Source organism: Phalacrocorax aristotelis, chromosome 2 (assembly GCF_949628215.1).
Source record: "Phalacrocorax aristotelis chromosome 2, bGulAri2.1, whole genome shotgun sequence".
Taxonomy (NCBI): Eukaryota; Metazoa; Chordata; class Aves; order Suliformes; family Phalacrocoracidae; genus Phalacrocorax; species Phalacrocorax aristotelis.
Genome location: NC_134277.1, coordinates 141805080 through 141825654, shown reverse-complemented (window position 1 = coordinate 141825654; position 20575 = coordinate 141805080). Strand labels below are relative to the sequence as shown.

Genomic DNA, 20575 nt, shown 5'->3' with positions numbered 1-20575 from the left:
GCCGCGCAAGCACCCCCACCAGAAACAGAACCATCCTCTACCGTTTTTCCTGCCCAGGGGATCTACATGTAAGTTACAAAGAGAAGCAGTACTTCCTAAAGGCACCATAAAAAACTCAGTTAATAAGAAAAAGGGGGAGAATTTTTCATCATTTCTATAAAGAATGTGCCAGTTTCCTTTTCGAGAGTGTTTGCCTTCCACAAATACTCAATTTTAAATTAAGGAAAAAAAAGAACTCCAGAAGGTTTGTAGTGAGAAAATCTAAATTTTTATTTCAGGCGGACCTAATTTTGTTTTGACTTTTCACAATGGTGTGGAGAACATATTTTACGATTGGAAATAAATATAAGATCACTAAATATCAAAGATAAACTTCATACAAGAAGGACCTGTAAAATTCTTTAAGGTATAAAACTGAATTTTTCAGACTTGAATGGACAGAGTTTCCTCCTTACAATGACCTTTCATTTCAGCATAACATTCAGATATGATATTTTAAGGGTGGAAAACACAGCACAATATTTCAACTTTACTGAAAAGAATATTTGCCTGAAAAATCACCATGAAACAAAATTGTGGGCAGACTTGGTCACCACCATTTCACATTGATTCAGGACACAGAGAAGTGTTTCCTCTCCGGGTTCTTCCTGCTGCCATGCCTGCTGGTGTTAGGAGAAGCTTCTCCAACTAATGTAAAATTCATTCACAATTAATTGAAGGGTGGTGAGCAAACTTGCCTGTATCAGCCATGGCGTCTTGCAGCCGTTGAAACTTAGGCTACTGCTTTTTTCCTAACACCACAGCTGTGAATAAAAGGCTTACCAGTATCCTCAGGAGAGCATCTCCCTTCACACTGCCTTGGTCTGGCTCTTTACAGACCTGCAGATCACATAACCGTCAGCTGCATATGGGGCTTGCACCTGAACCTCAGGTATGAAGTGGGTGTTGACATATGACTGAAATGCTTTTTGCATATTAATCATTAACGATTTGCTGTTTCTAAACCTAAGCAACGTGCAAAAACGGACGGCGTTTGCCCAGCGGTGTGCTACAAACATTACCCACAAGGAGGAGCCCAATTTACGAATAACTCATTAAGAAAAGCGACCGCAGTTCCTGGTTAGCCTGTACCCAGGCTAAACAGATTAGTGAATAATCACTGCTTGATAAAAGAAGCAGTGTTTCTTTCAGCTAAACTCCCATCAGGAAGAAGATCCACCAGCTAGGACATGTTTGCCTCATTACATTATCCTGTCATTTCCCAGTTAGGTGGAGAACAGATGTTTTGTGGCTGGAAACAAACCCAAAGAGAGGGAACATCAAAGACAAACTGCCTACAAGAGTCTATAAAATCAAATAAAAGCACGTAACTAATCAAACAGGCTAGTCACAGTGTTATTGTCGTCTGGTTTGGCTTTCTCTTAAATTCAATTAGTTATCCTGCAAAACACGCATTTTACCCAGACACGAAGGTGTGATTGAGTGAAACTGATTCCCTGGGGACTACTGGATGGTGCTGAAAGAAAACAGCAAAGGCTAGCAGAAAGTTTCACACGGTAAAATAAAGTTACTATATGAATGTATAACAGCAGTTTGCATTTTGAATTTACTGTGCTAATTTCAGTATAACACACAAAGCTTAGTTTAACTTGGCAGTGTCTTGTAAATAGCCTCAACACTATTTTATGGCTAGACGGATCCGTAGAAGAGTAGGACAACTGAAACATTGAGACAAGACGGAGGACAAGTGTGTAAACTGCTCATTCCATTGTGACTTCTCTGGCTGGATTATCAGATGCGCTGAGCCTTCAGAGGGCTGGTTGATGTCAAAAGAATGCATGTGCACTCTGAGCCTGTATGGGCACGGGCTTTGAGATTGTAATCCAAAGCCTTAGGTTTGCAAATTAAGTGGCCATGTTTCAAAACTTGATCTTTGGCAACTTGCCTATGGTTACCCAGTTGTGCCCAGCAGAATAAGGAACAAAATAGATATGTGTAAAAGATGAGTAAAATGTTGCCAGATGCCTTATGAGACCAGCAAGGATTTCTCTTCAATTCACTTGACCTGGGATTTCGTTCAAGATTTCTTTCAAGTAAAGTGTTAGCTCAATTCTCAGCTGACTCACTTTCTCTAAAAGCAGCATAGTTTTTTCTTCTTGTTTATACATTTTATGTACCCAGAATTCAGAGTAAGGTAAGTGATTTCTCTCTTTTTATCTGTCTGTTGCTATCCTGATTACTTTTCTGTTTTCTTAATTTGCTGCCCACTCTGCAAAATAAAATTACCTGAGGTGTTGATCAGGACTTCAGAAAAAATCTCATGGCTATTGTCTTTTGGTTTTTTCTCTTTGCATTTTTCAGAAACAAGTACCTTCACATAAGCCAAGACTGTTTTAATAGAGTTGGTTAAACACTGAATTTTTATGTTCTAACAAAACTCTGTCCCACCATGATATCCACTGGTGGGGCATCCCAGAAGGGCACACACAGTATGGGGGTTACTGGAATGCATTGATGAGAACTTGCTAATGAAGATGATCACAGAGCCAATGAGGGCAAGCTGTCTGCTGGACCCCACAATTAGAACTGATGAAGAACCCAGAGGGATATGAAGGTTAAGGGCAGCCTCGGCTGCAGTGACCTTCTGCATGACTGCATGAAATGGTGGAAGATTGTGCAAGGAGGGAACAAGGTAAATAGCATGATCAACTCCTGGCCTTCAGGAGAGCAGGCTGTGGCCTCTTCAGGTATCTACTTGGAAAAATCCCATGCAATGCATCCGTAGAGAGAAGAGGGGACCAGAAGAGCCAGTTGGTCTTCAAGTATCATGCCCTGTAGCTGCAGAATGATCCATCTTGATGTACAGGAAATCAAGCAAAGGCAGAAGGTGGCTACAAGGATGAGCAAGTAGCCCCTGACAAAGCTCAAATATCAAAAGGAAGTGTACAAGAGGTAGAAGCAAGGACAGGTGAACTGTGAAGAATATAGAGACACTGTCCAAGCATGCAGGGACAAGGCTAGGAAAGCCACAACCCATCTGGAGTTGAATCTGGCAAGGGATGTGGATGGCAGCAAGAAGGACTTCTACAAGTATACTGGCTGCAAGAGGAAGACCAGGGAAAATGTGGGCCTACTGCTGAATGGGGTAGAGGACCTGGTATCAAAGGATATGGAGAAAGCTGAGGTACTCAGTACTTTGCTTTGTTTTTTACCGGCAAAACTAGCCTTCAGGAATCTCATACTCCTGAAACCTGTGAGAAAGCCTGGAGCAAGAAAGATGGAGAAAGATCAAGTTAAGGAACACTTAAAAAAAAAAAAAAAAAAGGACATAGTAAAGTCCATGGGGCCTCACAGGATGCATCCACACCTCCTCTGAGAGAGCTGGCTGATGTAATTTTGAGGCCACCCTCAATTATGGTGGTCAGGAGAGGTTCCTGAACAGTTGAAAGGAGTGAATGTCACTTCTATCTTCACGAAGGACAAGTAGGAGGATACAAGGAACTACAGGCTAGTCAGCCTCATCATTGTCCCCTGGAGGGTGACGGAGCAAGTATTCCTGGAGACCACCTCCAAACATCTGAAAGACAAGGTGACTGGGAGTGGCCAGCATGGACTTTGTAACCACGTAGTCCTGTAATACAGCATAGCCATTGCCAGTAACAGGCCGTAAGCTTTGTACGGAGTCTGCAGGTCCTTGGGACTGAGGCTTGTCAGGCTTGCTCTGTCCAAACTGCTCTTGACCTGCCTAGAGCTTCATTTTACTTGGATTAGCTGCGACAGCAATTTGTCTGATACGAAGGGCTGAGCAGGAGAGTTGGGCTAGGCGATCTCCAGAGGTCCCTGCCAACCTCAACCATTCTGTGATTCCATGAAAATAGACAGGTGAGTTTCACCCAGAATTTGCCTTCATTAAAGAACTACAGAGCCCTGTTTTTTGGGTTTTTTTTAAATCATTTTACTTCTTAAGAAAATGTCAAAGCACAATTTCCTCCTTATTCTGACCGGCTGATTTTTTAACTTGAGTGACTAATTACAGATCATGAAGGAATGAATAGTAAAGAGTTCATGTAAAATGTTTGGGAGGAATTTACATTACAGATATAAAATGTTTTATTCAAATTCTTAAGTGACAAAATACTCTTTTGGTTGGATCAAAATTTTAAGGAAAAAAGAAAAGTAACAAGTGAAGAATTTGTACCGTTACTCTTCTTCACTGCTCCTCTGAAGAGTAATTCAGAAAACTCATTTGTGTGAATGCTCGCAAATGCAATTACGCATTTGAAAATGGATACACATTTTGAATCCAAGATGTCTTTTGCAGCCATTGTAACTTAAGCTGCTTTTTAGTTTCCTCCTACAAATACATCTCCAAAGATCTGCGTCTTGGGTAGGTCTAATGGGTTTTAAAATTGGGAGTAGATCAAAACTAGTATAATTTTAATCAAACACTTTTTCTGTCTCTAATATTTTTTTTCTTTTTACCCCTCTTTTTCAAGAAAACTTTGAACTTACATTGGAAAGATTTACTGGGGAGGAGAAGGGGGTGGTTTGTTTGGTGTGTCCCGTCCCCCCCCCCCGCTGGAACTGGATATTTTACTTCACATTTTACAAATTTTCATTGATAATGTTTTTATTGTCACAGTATATATAAAATTGCCCATTAAATTATTATGCCAAAGATCTGGGTCAAGTTTTTTATCTTTGGGTTTTGCATTCCTGTCCTGCTTTGCTGTCAGGTTTGGATGTATTATTGTCCCTGTTAATCTAATATCCTAGAACGTAATTTTTTGCTTAGTGCAAAGTAATTAATAATTGAACAATTTACTATTGCAAAGTCCAAAAGTACGTTGGACTTACGTTCCTGGCAGGTTCTGCCCAAACAGTCACATCATCAATACAGACTTATTCGCTGTTATGCCAAACTCCTGCCAGTAGAATATTTGGGGAACTAAATTTATCTCAAAGGAAGTCTCTGGAAACGAAATACCTGCAAAAGCCATCTTGTGATAAAAATTTTCGTTCTTTGCCTATGAAGCCATAGCTGCCAGGCATCATGTGATGCTCCCAGTTCTACAAACAACTCTGTCGTCTGATTATTTGCTCCTCTCTTCGTAGTACACGACCCAGTTGTCTCTGATGGACTGGCAGGATGTCTGTGTGCCCTGAGGGCATTTCGTTTAAGGGAAGCACATGGACACCCATGTGCATGCTTGCAGCAGGCTCTTCTCTTGGGTGAGGGTGATTTAAGAGAGAGAAAATGAAGCCTCTGTACTTTGTCTTCAGGACAGCAGCATTCCCTCGAGGTATGGAGAACTAGAAAAACTTGTTGAACAAGGGAATACCACAACGATTAGTATTTATTTAAGCAGCGACTGGTGGAACGCATGAGAGAGAAACTTCTGTTTTTGCTTTTAACCACCGTGAAAATGTCAGCATATAGCTACTTTTAACTACATCGTAAGACAAACATAACTTTTCATGGTCTATAGGCATAGCCTTAGGGCCCAAAAATCACTGAAAAAACACAGAGCCATCATTTTAATTAGAAGATGTTGACAGAAAAAGAAAATTCAGTAATAAAAAGATAGACAAAAGGGAATAGAGAAAAATAACCCTTACCAGGCTATGATACAAAGAAAAAGACATGACGGATTGACTATGCGTTACCCTTGACAATGCATTAAAGCAGCTACATGAATTCTTGTGTGCCTCTTCTTCCTTCTTTCCAATGGGTGCTTCTCAGCTCCGATTTTTGTTTCTTTCCTCTACTTAGCCTTTCCGATCCTTTTTTCTTCCTTCCTCACTCACAGCTTCCTTTCTTTCTTCTGCACTGAGGTGCCATGGCAATGTGAAAATCAGAAAGGCACTATTTTGTGATGTGCTCAGTCCTTGGTTTTTAAAATTCCCTATGCTCGTTCATGTGTCTTGATGACTTGTGTCTTTGTTTCATGTTTGCACAAAAATGGTAAAGTAAACCTCATTTAAAAAAAAAAATCAAAGCAGCAGCACCTGTACTTTGTTCAGCTTGCCTTTTTTTTTTAAAGCAGCAGGTTTTTTTGGTCTTCAGTTTCAGCATTCAGCCATTTCGGCTCTCACATGCAGCCTGCTGTTTGGTTTGGTTTTTTCTGAGCAGGACCATGACACCAACGGTAACTGATATAAGATCTCTGCCTTCAGAACTGTCTCTGACACCATTATAGTTTATTGTGCTGCCTTCTGCATGTCTTCTATGCCACAATCATACAGCTTTTCTTTCCTGTGTATAATCTCTTCTTTGAAGACACATAACATGATTTCCCCCACTTATATTTTCCTACTTTATTCAGAATTTTTTTTTTAGAATTCACAGTCACTGTGTTTGTGTACTACTGAAAAACCGCACATTCCGTTGCTTTTCTGAAACTGCCTCCTAACTACTCACTGCCATTTTAGTCACTGCCTCACAGCTTATGATGTGCTTTTTGTCTCTTCATCAGCTAGACAGATCTTGTGGTTTTTGTTGTTTTTTTTCTTCTTTTTAAGTTGCTGCTGCACAGAGTCAGAGCTTCCAAGCACCCTTCCGGCAGATATGCTGGGAACACTTGATCTCATATCAAAGGGATTTTCACAATTCCCTGACTTCAGAACTGAGCTTTTAATCTCACTGCTGTGACATGCTTCAAAGGCTCTTGTGAGCTGCTGCATTGGGAAATAGGGCACATAGCACTCAGATATTTCTATTTTAATACAGGCTAGCAAATACAGAAAGCATCAAAATTGTCTGAGTTGTATCTTTTACCAAATTCAGTAATGATATATTCTGTTTGAACCCTTGTCACAGCCCAGACAATTTTAATTCACAAAATTTTGTTTGTTACAGTGGCTTTAAAGTGCAGTAATATCAGCTTGACTGCTTGCCAGCTACCAACCTGGAGGGTTTTTATTTTTCTTTAAGGCCTAATCTTGTATTACTTTCTCTCCATCTGGTACTCTTCAGTCTGTTGGATTTCCACAATAGTTTCTTACATACTCTTGACAAAGTACCAGGAGCAGTCAGTAGCCTTCCTTAGCTCTAAGTAGTGGGTATCTTAATCTATAGGCTATAGAAACTATGTATCTGTTCACCAGCTTGAAGATGATTTGGCATAACATTATCTAAACATGGGCCAAATGTAAAATAAAAATAAAAATCCAAAATCCCTGCAGAATGCCAGGTATCTGTCAAACACCTACAAAATACTTTTTATGCTTCTGTATCTTCCTAACACTGAGCTAGACAGCTTCTCAGACTCTTTCATGTCAGTGTTTGCCAAACTGTGAATGGCATCTCAGTGTCCGTTTCTAGACCAGATTCACTGACTGGCAGAATTGCCACATTACAGTCCTGACAAGCCGCCTGCTGGAAGACCCTTCTCCCTTCTATAGTACTAACTACAGGTTAGGATTATTTGGTGTTTTTCCTTAATTATTAATATTTTAGTCTCTTACAAGCTGGACTATTTTGATAAGGCGGCATTTGCTCCCCAGTATAGGGATTTTTATTTCTTTTTCAGATAAAGGGGAACTATGTAAAGGCCTGGATCATTTTCTATGGAGCTGTTCTTACAACCGAGCTTTGTAGTAGAATGAGCAGAAGATAGATTCTTCTGAGCTTTACTTTATAAATTCCTTCTCATTCAAGTTAGAAGGAACGTTGAACACTCTTGCAAGCGCAGGCTTTAGAGGTTATGCCAAGGAAACCATAGTTGCTCACTTAAAACTGTTAAACATGGTCAGGGCTCTGCAACAGGCAAAACAAAGGGAGCCTAGGGGTAATAGGGCTATTTGCAGGTACATTAGGTAGAACACTCATTTAAAAAACCTAGAGACAGCCATTACGCGCAAGTGGCAGATTCAAAAACTGTAGGACCACTGTATCCTTGAAGACATTGGAAAGAATGGTTAAGATTTGCCTCCAGAGAACACTTGAATTGAGCTGCCTATACACGAACAAGGTAACAAAGCTTCTATTACAGCCAGCAGAGTTTAATGTAGGAGTGGAGTCGGCTGAATAGCTATCAAGACTCCACAGCATGCACTGAATACAGCTCCACCACCTGCAATAACAACTTCAACACTAGGTATGCAGGCACACAGAGAAGTATCCAAGTTCAGGAGTCTTAAGATAAAGCTAGTACCATACCTGCCCACAACAGCCAGTGACTACGTATACATAGGAAAACACTGAGCTTTGCAGAGACACTTGAACTACTTCCAGAGTAGGAGAGCTGTACTAAGGTAGCATGCTGTACAGATTAATACACCTTGCTTCTTAGCAAGAGTAATAAATCCCTGCCAAGCACTGCAGTACTACTATAGCTAGGTCTTCTGTACTGCAGCCAGTTTTTGTTAGATGACTAAAGATTTAGCGTTTCCCCTCTGCTCTAGAAGAGGCTGCTATTAGGGAAGCACCGTTTGTTCCTCTCCCAGCTGCCTACAACTGGGAACACTGTCTCATTACCATTAGCCATTTTAATAAACTTACCTATAATCTGATAATCTGTAAAATCCTAGAAAACAGTATTTTTATGTTAGCCCAGCTGCTGAGCCAGCACAGTGGGCAAGGAAGTATTAGGGATGGGCAAGGGAAGACCTACAGAACTGATTATAGGCTTGCAACAGTTCTGATGAAGGCAAGTCACAGGGAGCTGATTCATTTCATTAGAATACAGAGCTTTTGAACGAAACTGGGCTTAATGCATGGTTGTGTGTCAGCTCATGGGGTGCTTTCCTGTTCACGCCAACATAAATGACTTCCCTGTTTTTCATTAGATGTTTTTCCTGTCTTTCAGCATCATGTGACATGAGACAGACCTAACTGGATTAATTTTGTAATTAAGATGTGAGGCAATACATCAAATACTGCTCTCAAGTGCAGATACAGGAAATTAGAGCTGAACAGTTTATTCATGATGCTATATAAAAATAGTTTAGCATTGGCAAGTTTTATTAAATAAGATTTCCTAGCTAGGAAATCTAATAGAAAGTCTTTAAATTAAGGATAATTTTTCTGTTCAAAGAAAGATCCACCCCAATGACAGCAAACAGCCTAGTGCATAAAACATCCCCTGCAATCTGTAAGACTGATTACTTAGACTAGGAACCATAAGAATAGATACACACTTGGTTGGTTTTTCCACCCTTTGTTTTCCTCCCTCAACACAGAAAGAATATAGGGAGAACTATCTGAAAATAATTGGAAGTCTAGGGCCACCCTGCACATTTGTACTGTATGGTCCTGTTTTTTGAGGGGAATAGCATCTTAGTCTACTCCTTTTATTTGTTAAGGTTACCCCCCACCCCTCAAAAAGTCTCATTTCCTATTAATTGCCACAAGTGAAATAAAGTACCTTGTTATAATGGCATACTGAACCATGCCTGTATTTTCTTTTGTTTTATGTAATCCTGGAAAGCTTCATGACTGATTAGGCAAGTGATTTGCAAAAATGTTGTTTCAGAAGACTTGCACACTGATCAATACTCAAGACAAGTTGGTTTGGTTTTTTGGGTTTTTTTTTGTTTTGGGGGTTTTGTTTTTTGTGTGTGTGGTGGCTCCCCCCACCCACCCAGACCGTGCAGCACAGATGGGAATAGACAATTTATCCATCTCAGATTGCTTTTGTTTTCACCACACATTGCTCCTGCCAACTTATGCTCCACTTGTGATCCAATTATCAAAGTCAGGTTATCCTTCCCCACTACCCAGCAATTTATTATTAAAATATATATGAGCAGCAAACAAAAGAGGAGGCATAACCAGCATAATGCGCCAAGAGCGTAGCCTTACCTATTACTTTGCAAATATGACCCTGGACTTACCACATCAGTGGGGTGGGCAATTTATTACTACTGAAACCTGACAAGTGGGCTGTTGAGTTCAGTTCTTCTACTTAAGCTTCTTCCATTGAAACAAGACGCTATGTACAATTGACACAGGTTGTGCCTCAGCACTCACATGGATGGGATGTCAAACAGAAGGAACAAAATTTAAATTGGTTTGTCCATTTAAAGGATTAATTTTAAGATTTGGTCTGCTTTTATTTTCCCCTCCCCTAAGAACCTACTTTCCATGGGAAGAGCAACTCAAGAACTAGTTCTAAGTTTTTGCTTTTACAAGACAGTAGTTAAAAAACCCGGTCATAAATAATGTTTAATACCTTGCTGGTTGTGTTAGGAGAAAAGTGAAGTGAACCTGTGTTCCCTTCACTGCACAGGTTTTTGATGATAGAACATTTCTATACTTAGGTTTAAGCTACAGGCTAATTAACACCATATTTTAAAGGAGTATACTATAAGAAATAACTCGCTAACCAAGATTTGCTATGTCAGGTTAACAGTAATCTGAAAAGTATTCTACCAATGAATTTGCAAAGATTGTACTTGACAACATGCTCCTGACAAAGGGACGATATCTACTTGTTCACACAGCAATCAAATATGCTGTAGCCATTGAATAAATAATTTAATCCAGAACACGTTAGCAAGTCTTCTTCCTGTGCAAATACTTCACTGCTAGAGAAGACATTAATATATCCTGCATTCACCGTTGAATAAAAAGCAACACAAGAAGGTGGAAAATTCTGAAACTAAAGGCACTTGGCAAAGGAAGGCTTTCAAATAAAAATAGGGAAAAAGTACAAAACAGTTAAGCCAGTGTGAGAAACCATGAACGCATTCATTCTAAAGCCTACTTCACTTTGAGCACATTTGTTTTAACACAGGACCAAATACACAACAATGAAGTATTTAAGTTCTCTAGGTAAGCCTCTGAACAGAAAAAAGCCAAAACAGTGCTTGGTGAATGCTACCACACTTGAAGCACCTCTCAGCAGGATACAGATGATTATCTCTGGAGACAGCTGAGTTGGACTTCCTCATTTTGTTAAACTAGACCTAACTTCATCATCCGTATAGCAAAATAACAGCATCAAGCTGCAGTGTGCCATTTGGCAAGCTGGAAGAAAGCTACTTCTCCTCCTACCCATAGGATCTGCTTCATTCTAAGCTTCATGAAATTAAGAGACAGGGCATTTTGGCCAGATCTTCCAACTCCACAGATCTCATTTCTATTTATACATTACCAAGCAATAATCAGGAGCTGCACAAACTTCTTACATAGGATCAAAGAAATAAAGTAGAAGGTGCTAACTCCCTCAGCACCCCACAATGCCTTGTGCTAGCACTCTCTTGGACTGCTGTGCAGCAGCACTGATGACTGTGTTCATCAGTCGATGCTCACAACAGTCACCATTACCAATCAGATAGCACGCATCTATTAGAGTCATGAAACCAGATAGACTGTCTGCATCAGGGAGCTTAGGACACCATAGATGGTTAGAACTAGAAATTTGAATTATCCATCCATGCCAGGTAATCTCATTACAGCTATGCCTCCCCACTGAGGAAGAACAGACCAGACCAGCCATTCTGCAGAGCATTATCACTAATAGTTACCAGGCATCCTCACTCCAGAAGTGTTCCAAGTACAGGGACCTGATTTTAAGAGTCTAATTACAAACCACATTTCATGATGAGACTATGCTCCTTGCTGTATGTGTCATGTTTTACAAGCCTGCTATATGCAAAACTCTGACCTGCAATGAGGAAATGAGTGGAAAGGGAAAATAATTTAATACATTCTGTACTCACTGAGTCATGCACATAGAAAGCAAACGGAGAATACAGAAGTTATCACAACAGTAGTTGTACAATACTGTCAAAAGCAAATATAATGCACATACCATTTCAAACACTAGGCAACAGCGTTAACAGAGCCTTAAGTTAAAAGCATAGACTAAGAGAAGATCTCCCATTCCTCTCTTACCTAGTATTAATGTTAAACAGTTGACACATTGATCTAGAACTTAGTTTTAAAGAGTTAAAGATTTAAAGGTGAACTTAAAGGCTTGTATTGACTATCAATATTCAGCCATCCTTCTTGGTTGAGCCACTGTTTGCAGATGTGAAACCCTTATCTGGAAAAGTAATCACAGCATCCCCCTCACATATAAAGTAGAGGCATACTTTCTGCAATGCAACAAGTCTGGTAGACAATGCAAACAGAGCATGTCTGCTGCATGTGGCATAGGAGCTGTTCCTATTTAGTTTAGAATTCACTCATTCTTGTGCCACCTTAATCTGCATGCAAGTATTTTAGATTGCTTATGAAATGTTGTATTTTTCTACACAGGGTACAGTCCACAGCTTAATGATCTCAAATACTGCTGCTTTATCTGCAGCACTACCCCTGAAAGTAATCACGAGATGATTGGAACTGCAGAGTGATACTGATGGAAAGATTTGAACTTTGCTGCCGGGGGGCAGCAGCACCAGCATGCCTGATGCAGGGGTTCAAGCCTCTCAGTGGTATTTAGGAGCTCTGTCCAACTCTCAAATCTGCTTCCACTTCTACTTTGCTTGGCCATCTGCTCTATTCATAATAGGGACTACACAACAGAACACATTCTTGAAATACAAGTAATTCATATTCCTAGCAGAATAGCTCTCACACTCTGTATCAATCCAATACACGTGGATTTCTGCATAATTGGTTGTTTTATTGGAATCTGTTAGAAGATGTTTGTTCAGATCACCCATTCAGCAGGCAATTACACTGTTTCTGTTCACTGCATACATACTGAGCAAGTCTCCAAGCAATACATAAATATTATTTTGTCTGACCCCATACATATTGATCTTTACTACAAAAAGCAGCTTTTCCTTAGTAAAAGTTGTATCCATGGGACCGATGTTGATTTCTTCTAGCTATGACTTGTACCAAATCCATATCAATAATCATAGGTTAAATACATCAATACATGTAACAGAGCTTTAACAATAAAAAAGTAAGAAAGTTAAATACTGCAACAGCTTAGATACATACCACATTTGAATGACAGAACATAAAGTCTATTAACCTAGCTAATGGCACAGTCACCAAAACACAGTATACAGAAGCAATGTCAACAGCCAGTACTTGTGTAAGCATTTTGAAGTTCCCCTTTTCCCTTCAAATAAAGGGTTGTGCACATCTTGAATCTGAACTTAGATAACGTTAACCTTGGGTGAAGAAACAGACATACTAAAGCTGCAGGCCACTAAGTACACATAGCATTTGTGAGTTTGAAGAGCTGATGTTTACTGTAGCACAGATTCATTGTTCAAACAGTAGCATTAACTGGCAGTATTTGTATTGAGTAGAAAATGCCACATTACTCAATTAACCATAATAAGCTAGGTTTTTGAAGTGTTGATTTAATTAGCTATGATGAAGCCTAGGGAGGTATTTCAACTGAAATACCTCAGTAAAGTGAAATAAGCTGACCTATCATTGTTCTCTAGAACACAGGAATCAAGTTACATGTGCTCTCTCAGTCATCAAGGGCTGGTATTTCAGCCAGCATTTGAGTTTTTAACGTAAGGGTAGGTTAAAATAGATCTGTATACAATGCAACATACCTAAAATAGATGCAGTGACCACCAGTAAAGTAGTTGTCAGTCCCTACCTTTTTACAGTTATAGGCCCAACAACTTCAGGGACACAAGTTATAGCCAATCTTTTAAGTTCAAATTCAACCATTACAAGCCAGAAAGACCCATTTCAGAGACTGTTCTGTGACAGCATTCTGGACTGTAAGAACATGCATATACCAGCTGTCCAGGAATACAGAGCTGCTAATGAAGAAGTTGCTAGAAAAAGCCATTAAACATATACATGCATGCTAGTTTCCCAACTAAAACACTATTTACAAGCTGTACTTCAATTTTTTTCTAATTTGTAGTTTTTGACCTGACTTCTTACAAGGATGAGTTCAAGTACAAGACATCCTCTATGTGACCATTTGAAACAGCCAGAGTGAAAGTGAGTGCAAATTACAAAGCCACAGAGCAGTTAGCAGTGATTTCCTGGTCTTTTCAACTGAAAATTTATTTACCAGATAAGTAACACCAGAGAGGGGCAGAGTCCATGAATGACATGGCCTTTGGGAAAGCCAACACAGTCTTGACCAACACCACTGACTTTTTGAAAGGTCTGAGAGTTTCTTCATCCTACAAACTGAAGCCCTCCACAAAGTTATCTGGTATCTTACTGCATGTCATGTTGTAACATATCATTATTGCCCTGCAAGTTGTGCAGAAACCTACATCCAATAAACTATTAATGCACAGGAAGTTTAGAAGTTACCAGGCATAAGACACAATTAAGCTGTAACAGAACCTCAGGTACTGATTATGGCTTAGACCTGCCTTGAAAGTCAACACTTAGACAAATATCCTTAAGTGAATGACATTGTCCATATGAAAGAGAGACAACTTGGTTAAAGTGACCTGCTTAGAAGAAACAGTAGACAATATATTCACAAATAATCATATCTACTTTGCATGAATTAGCCCTGTAAGAATTCAACAACACTCCTTTTTAGTCATCCTTTAAGATAATGTGTAGGTATTTACAGATGTTTCTAAACAGGCATTGCTCTTGAACAGCCAGATCTTTGATAGTTAATTCTTTATCCTCCTTCCCTCCCTCATCTAACTCTGCCAAATTCAAGACATTGTTCTAGCAGCATTCACAAAATCAATAGTGCAAAGCTATTACAAAACCAAGCCGTGACATCCTCTTCAAGTTTGTATTAGGTCAATAGCACTTCCCATGTATTTAGAGCTCTGGGGGAAGGCAGGAACAATAGATAATGCTGAATCTAGCAAGCAACCAATTCATTTGCTATGGGGGCTTTGTTGGGTTTTTTTTCTTTTAAATTTGCTGCTCATACTGGCCATTGTTACAACTTTGGTAACTAGTTCACTACATTGAATTCATAGTTCCTCATTTTGACATGCACTTATAACATGTGAGTTGAACTGCACCACAATAATTGTAATGTCATCTCTATACATTCGAGCCAGCTCTTCTGGAAGACTAAGCATCTTGGACAGTCGCTCATGATCCACAGTGCCAAACTCATTGTTACCCACCGCATGACGTATCAGGTGAGTTGCTGCATTCTGGTCTTCAAATACTGAAGAGATTCTTGCTCTCCTTTCTGTTAGGAGACCATGCATCTGTCCCAAAGTTACCTTATAGCCACCAACAGCTATTGGCTGCTGATGGTGAACACCAGTGAGGTACTCCCCTACAATTCTAGCCACATCTTGCCTGTGCATTGTCTCCCACAGCCCATCTGTGGCCAAAACCAGGAACTTATCCTGCGGCCGTAGTCTGTGATGTATGACTTCTGGCTCAGCTGTGAGGTATGGGGGTGTGTGATAGTTTGGAGGAATAAACTTTGTATATTCATTGTCATTCAGTTGATCTGGGCCTGACTCTACTACTCTCTTCTGTAGTTCAATACTCCATTTAAACTTCACATCACCAAAAGCTCTGAAAGGCATCAGGAGACCTAAGAGACGATCTTGTTTCACGAGACTTTTCTCTTCAGACTTTGGATGCTCCGTTTTCACACGCTCCACTTCATGTTCATTTTGTGCATTGTGATCATATGACAGATTAACTGCAGACCAAGATCCATCTTCTTCCTGAACCCCGAGCATTGCCCTACTGTCACCTGTGTTTGCAACGTGCAAGTCAACACCATCCACATGGGCCACACAGGCAGTTGCACCAGAAAATGCTACTCGCAGTACCAGGTAGTTGAGAAAAGAATTTGGATCTCCTACTTGAGCTTCCAAAGAAATATCATTATCAAGCCTCTTAAAAGCATTAATTAAAGCTTCTTTCACATCAGTAGTCTCTCCACTGTTGAGATCAATGAGCTCCTGCCAGTAAGTTCTTAGACTATTGAAGTAAAGTTTGGAAGCTTCTTTGCTAAAATAATCGTTGGGATGCTTGTGCCATTGTAAAATGGGTAACAGAGCTCTGCCGCTTTCCACAGCATTTTCTATTTCAAGTAAGGTCTCATGAGGTAACAAAGAGACAGCAATATAGTAAAACAGTCTTTCACTGACAGCTTGAGCACAAGCACAACCTGCATGGCCATCAAACACACCCAGAAGCATTCCTCTTGTCTGTAAGCAAGTGGCAGCACTCCTCCGGTCTTCTATCGGAGCATTAGCAGGCAACTGGTTGCTATCAAAGCCGAGGACAGAACTTACATTTTTACCATCAAATTCTGGGACTTTGAAACTATATTCATTTGCCTTCAGAATGCTGTTGACCTGTGGAGGGGTGAGGTAAAATCTCTGTGGCGTGGAAGCATAATCCCTTGTGTGAATGAAGTGATTAAAGTTCTCCTTTGGCCTATAAAGTGCTGCAAATTTCTTCTGAGGTGCATATCTGAAGTGACCGTGAGCAAAATGAGATGATAAACAACACAGATGTTTGTGGTGGCAGTAACACACAGTACTGCATATTCTGCTAATCTCACAGTTACGAATCAATGGAAACAGATGAGCTGGTGCTGGCATGGCATCAGCCAACAATGGTAGCCTGGAGCTTCGGACTGGAATTGCTGAAAGACAAGATAACAACTATGCTTAGGGGAACAACTAACAGATTTTTTCCCCCAGAACTCTGTGTTAAGACATTTACAGATCCTAACAAAGTTGCTTATTATATGGAGTTCATAGCTTTATGGGTCTTGAGAAGGAACAGGCATTAAGAGGTTCTTGTTTATAGACACTACATTGGCTATAACAAAAAAGCTATACCATACTGAAGACATTTTAGCTCTTACACCCACTCAGCTAGCAGGCAGGAAGTGAAAACATCATCCAAACAGACAATGCAGCTTCAAACAGGACTAAAGACAACAGTTAGCATGGAGCACACTACAGTAATGCCACCTTCTGCAATGGAGATTTGTTTTCCTGCTGATTTCCCAGCTGACAGAGCCAGTTGTGGCACACAGCGAAGAAAACTGTCTTTCTATAAAGCTTAAGAAGAGATAAAGCATGTAACAGTAAGATTCAAAGAACAACTTTGAGATGACACACAACTGGGTTTAATATGAAGATTGTTTAGATGATAAAAGCAAACAGCAAGTCATAGAGAGCAGATATTCTTTAAGCAATCACAAGTCAGTAGCAGGTTTTGTTTCTTCTCCCCCACTTTCACATGCAAAGCTTCCAACTTGGGTGAAACCATGGTGCACATCTACAAAATAGCCACAGCAGCCTATGCAGCAATTTTCTAGCTTATCATGTAAAAATACCAGAGGTTGAAAGCAAATGCATCTCTCCTACCAACAGCTCATCTACCCCAGTAAATTTTAGGCTTGTAAATTACTTTAAAAAGCTACCCAATTAAAAGAATACATGCAAGCTGTGTTTGCTTCTATGACTGGAGCAGAGCCCTGGACAATAGTCTAAAAATAGTTTATCTTAACACTGAACTAGCAAGTTTTGTATCCAAGAAAAGTATTCTACTTTTTGCCACATGTAAAAAACACCTTCCTTGTAATTTTCATTCCTCTGAAGAAACATTATTCTAACATACTCTTTCTTGTCTCCATTTACACACCCAATCACAACATTAGTGCAACTGCCTCAAACCCCTTTATCCACTATGCCTCAATACCAGGAAGTCTTTTACAATTTGTACTTCAGGAAGCAAGTGTTTTTCCATAGTGGGAAAAAAAACTTGAACTGTGGCCTTGTGTGAAGTGCACACAGTTAAGGGGAATTCAATTTTCTCTTCCCATCTTTTATGATCAAGTTTTATCATAAAAGCTCTGCCTAGAAAAGACCATTACAAATGATCTTATACAAAGCTTACTGTAGTCATAAGTACTAGTCTGTCAGCACCACCGTATCTCAGACTTAACTGTTCTACTGAAAAACTGAATACTGCTGTGTTGTGCAAGCTGCTTCAGTTACTGAATTAATTTTTTTTAGCCACGCAGGCATACCAGTATTTCAGATGAGACACGGCCCCTATAAAATAGGCAGCAAGCCCCAATATTCAATCTGAAGGATCATGCAACATAGGAGGAATCATGTTCTGCGACCACTCTGTCCCATAACCTTTCCATAGATTCTGCCAGAGGACTCTGATCACCCGGATCAGCTGAGCTGTGTCTGCAAATATATGAAGCTTCACCTCATTCTCTGTGTTGCCAGAGAAGGAAGCAAGTCACATTCTTCCTTCCAAGCTTGCTTGTTCTCTGTAATAGAGGAATAGTCTCCATTCCTGCAAAGTCCTGAAAGCAAAGTAGAATTCATGTTTCTGCCACTCCACTGGCTTCCTAGCATCACAGCTTCATTCCCCATGAATGACTGGCTGTCAGTCTTGGCTTACACTGACAAATTCTTCTCCATGACCTCCCCCAGGTCTCCCACTAGCAGTATAAAGACTGAACTGGCCAGTTTTCTGATGTTCAGCTACCAGGAAGAGCTCTGGTTATAGCCCTGTGGACCACAATCAGCTGTATAGGCACTCAGCAGCAGTGTATGGGCTTGAACTTCCAGATACATACTGAATTTATGTTATTTGCTTCCCAGGAAGTCTATTTCTCCAGCCCAAGCTTCACATGCCTATAGCATGACAGAAGTAAAATATACATTTGGAGTTACAGTTTAATCACTGCCATCTATTTAGAAGGGAGCTCTTTTGATAACAATTCTGTATATTTCCAGACATAACATTTAAAAGAAAAAATTTTTCTTACAGAATGGGAACCTCAAGGTTCTACAGGTGTGCCTAGTCTACAGCAGGTCCCGAGATCCAGCACTGCTCTCCTGTTAGACTCTGACTGAATGAAGTTCTGACTGCTAAGTATCTGTGTTCAGTGCCGACCCATACGTGGTGCCACAAAAACTCTTCTGCCAGTTTTGCTGTTGATACATGATGAAGCAAAAAAAATACAAATGTGCTGCTATTACAGTGGCTCTACAGTGCCACCAGAGGTTATTTTGCTGATTTTTAATCAATAGTTTATTAAATATTACATGAAATCCAAGAGGAAGTAGTAAGAAGTTGGCCTCAAATTTTCCACAATTTGTATCATTTACAGCAGATCCATGTCAGCTTAAGATATCAGTCTGTTTCATACACCAGATTTAACAAATCCTAGCTAAGTAAATAAATTCTAAGCTTGCCAACCTGAAGTGAAACTATCCTAAGCCTGTCCCGTTTATCCCCATAACATGGTTGCCCCAAATATAACAGACACTCCAGCTAGCCCTTAAATAATTACTTTTGATCAACCGTAACAATCTTGGGATCTTAGAGATGACAGAGAAGGAAAAAAGATTAAGTAAAAATTTTACAATCCAATCAAGATTTGTCAAGAGATTAAAATCGAGGCAGTATTAAATACCTCTCCAAGCCCAGAACAGGGCACAAATGCTACTTTTCAGGCTACAAATGTAGTATGGCCAATAACAAGTCAGATGGTCAATTTATGGGTTTTGTAGTACTACACTGATAAAATGGAAAAAATATTACTCCTTCCTTTATTAAAGGCTTGTTGTAACTGTATTATTAAGGCCAATTGATGCTGCACAGACAGGTTCCTCCAAAGCACCTGCCTCAACTGTGCCAAAAGACACCCGTGGCTTCAGGTAAAAACACTTAACCCAGGTGCCTTTCGGGCACTCGACAGACCTGCAGGAATTAGCCTGCTAGAGAGGATGGGGAGGAGGAACGAGGAACGTCCAACGGGAGCAGAACCTTTCGCCCTTCCCTCCGTCCAGCCTGGCAGTCCCTTCCCCGGGTCCCAGCCGACCCGCCAGTACCGGTGCGAGATACCTACCGATCCGCCTGGGCCCGGGACACACACACATTCTCCTGCCACAACAAGAAGCCGCCAACATCCACAAAGCAGAAGCCGGGTGGGGGGGGGGGGGAAGGACGGGACGGGGGAGAAGCAAAGCAGAGAGTTTGTTAGAGAAGACGGAGAGTTCCGACACGGGGTGGGGGGGAGGAGGAGACAGACACACACGCACGCAGCCCTCCGGCGGCCGCCCGGGGCCGCCGCCCGCCCGGCGATGGCAGCTCGGCAGCCAGCGCCCACGCCCGCCCCGCCGGCCCCCGAGCTCGCCCGCCTCCGGTCCCGCTCTCCCTTCCTGGGGAGGCGATGCGCCACTGCCGCGGTTAGGGCCCGCCCGCGGGCGCTGGACACCGCCCCGGCGGGGACCGCTACCCCCTCAGGCGGCCCCGATATGGCCGCACACGACCCTCTTCCCCATCCCTCTGCCCCGGGCACAGACCTGGCCCCTTCACGGACGGCTCGGCTCAGCCCAGCCCCTCGGGCGGAGCAGGGAAGGGGCTGGAGGGACCAAGCGGGACCGAGACACTCACACGCTGCCGGTGCTACCGACCAACCCCAACAACCGCCGCCTGGCGCCCAAAGCCACCCCGCCGCGACCCGCCTTATAAGGGCCCTGCGGCCCGCGGCGCGGCGCCCATTGGCTGCCGGGGAGGGCAAGGAGGGCACGTGACACGGAGGCGCGGCGACGGTTGAGAGAACCGGGGTGGGGGGGAAGGGGCAGTTGTGCGCGCGCGCGCGCGTCTGCATTGCGCAGGGGCGGGGGAGCGTGTAGGCGGCGGTCGTTTCCTCACCTCCATCTCCCCGCTCCATCTCTCCCCCAGTGAGGG

The 20575-nt window shown here is 41.5% G+C and overlaps 1 protein-coding gene and 1 long non-coding RNA gene across 5 annotated transcripts; both read right to left on the bottom strand.

Annotated features, from left to right (window-relative positions):
- Positions 1 to 5524: 5524 nt before the first annotated feature.
- On the bottom strand, positions 5525 to 8077 carry LOC142053572 (uncharacterized). The gene is made up of 2 exons (XR_012659265.1): positions 6145 to 8077; positions 5525 to 6103 (listed from the first exon to the last, which is right to left on the bottom strand). It is a non-coding gene; the product is annotated as an uncharacterized LOC142053572 (long non-coding RNA).
- A 4477-nt stretch (positions 8078 to 12554) lies between these two features.
- On the bottom strand, positions 12555 to 20335 carry PDP1 (pyruvate dehydrogenase phosphatase catalytic subunit 1). 4 transcript variants are annotated; one of them, XM_075085393.1, is made up of 3 exons: positions 20188 to 20320; positions 19731 to 19765; positions 12555 to 16487 (listed from the first exon to the last, which is right to left on the bottom strand). In XM_075085393.1, the coding sequence occupies exons 2-3, from the start codon at positions 19759 to 19761 to the stop codon at positions 14836 to 14838; spliced, it is 1683 nt and encodes a 560-aa protein (XP_074941494.1). In that variant the 5' UTR covers positions 19762 to 19765; positions 20188 to 20320; the 3' UTR covers positions 12555 to 14835. The 4 variants fall into 4 exon arrangements, with proteins under 4 accessions (XP_074941494.1, XP_074941495.1, XP_074941497.1 ...); XM_075085394.1 differs by having other exon boundaries at positions 20279 to 20320; XM_075085396.1 differs by lacking the exon at positions 19731 to 19765 and having other exon boundaries at positions 20279 to 20335.
- Between the last annotated feature and the right edge of the window lie 240 nt (positions 20336 to 20575).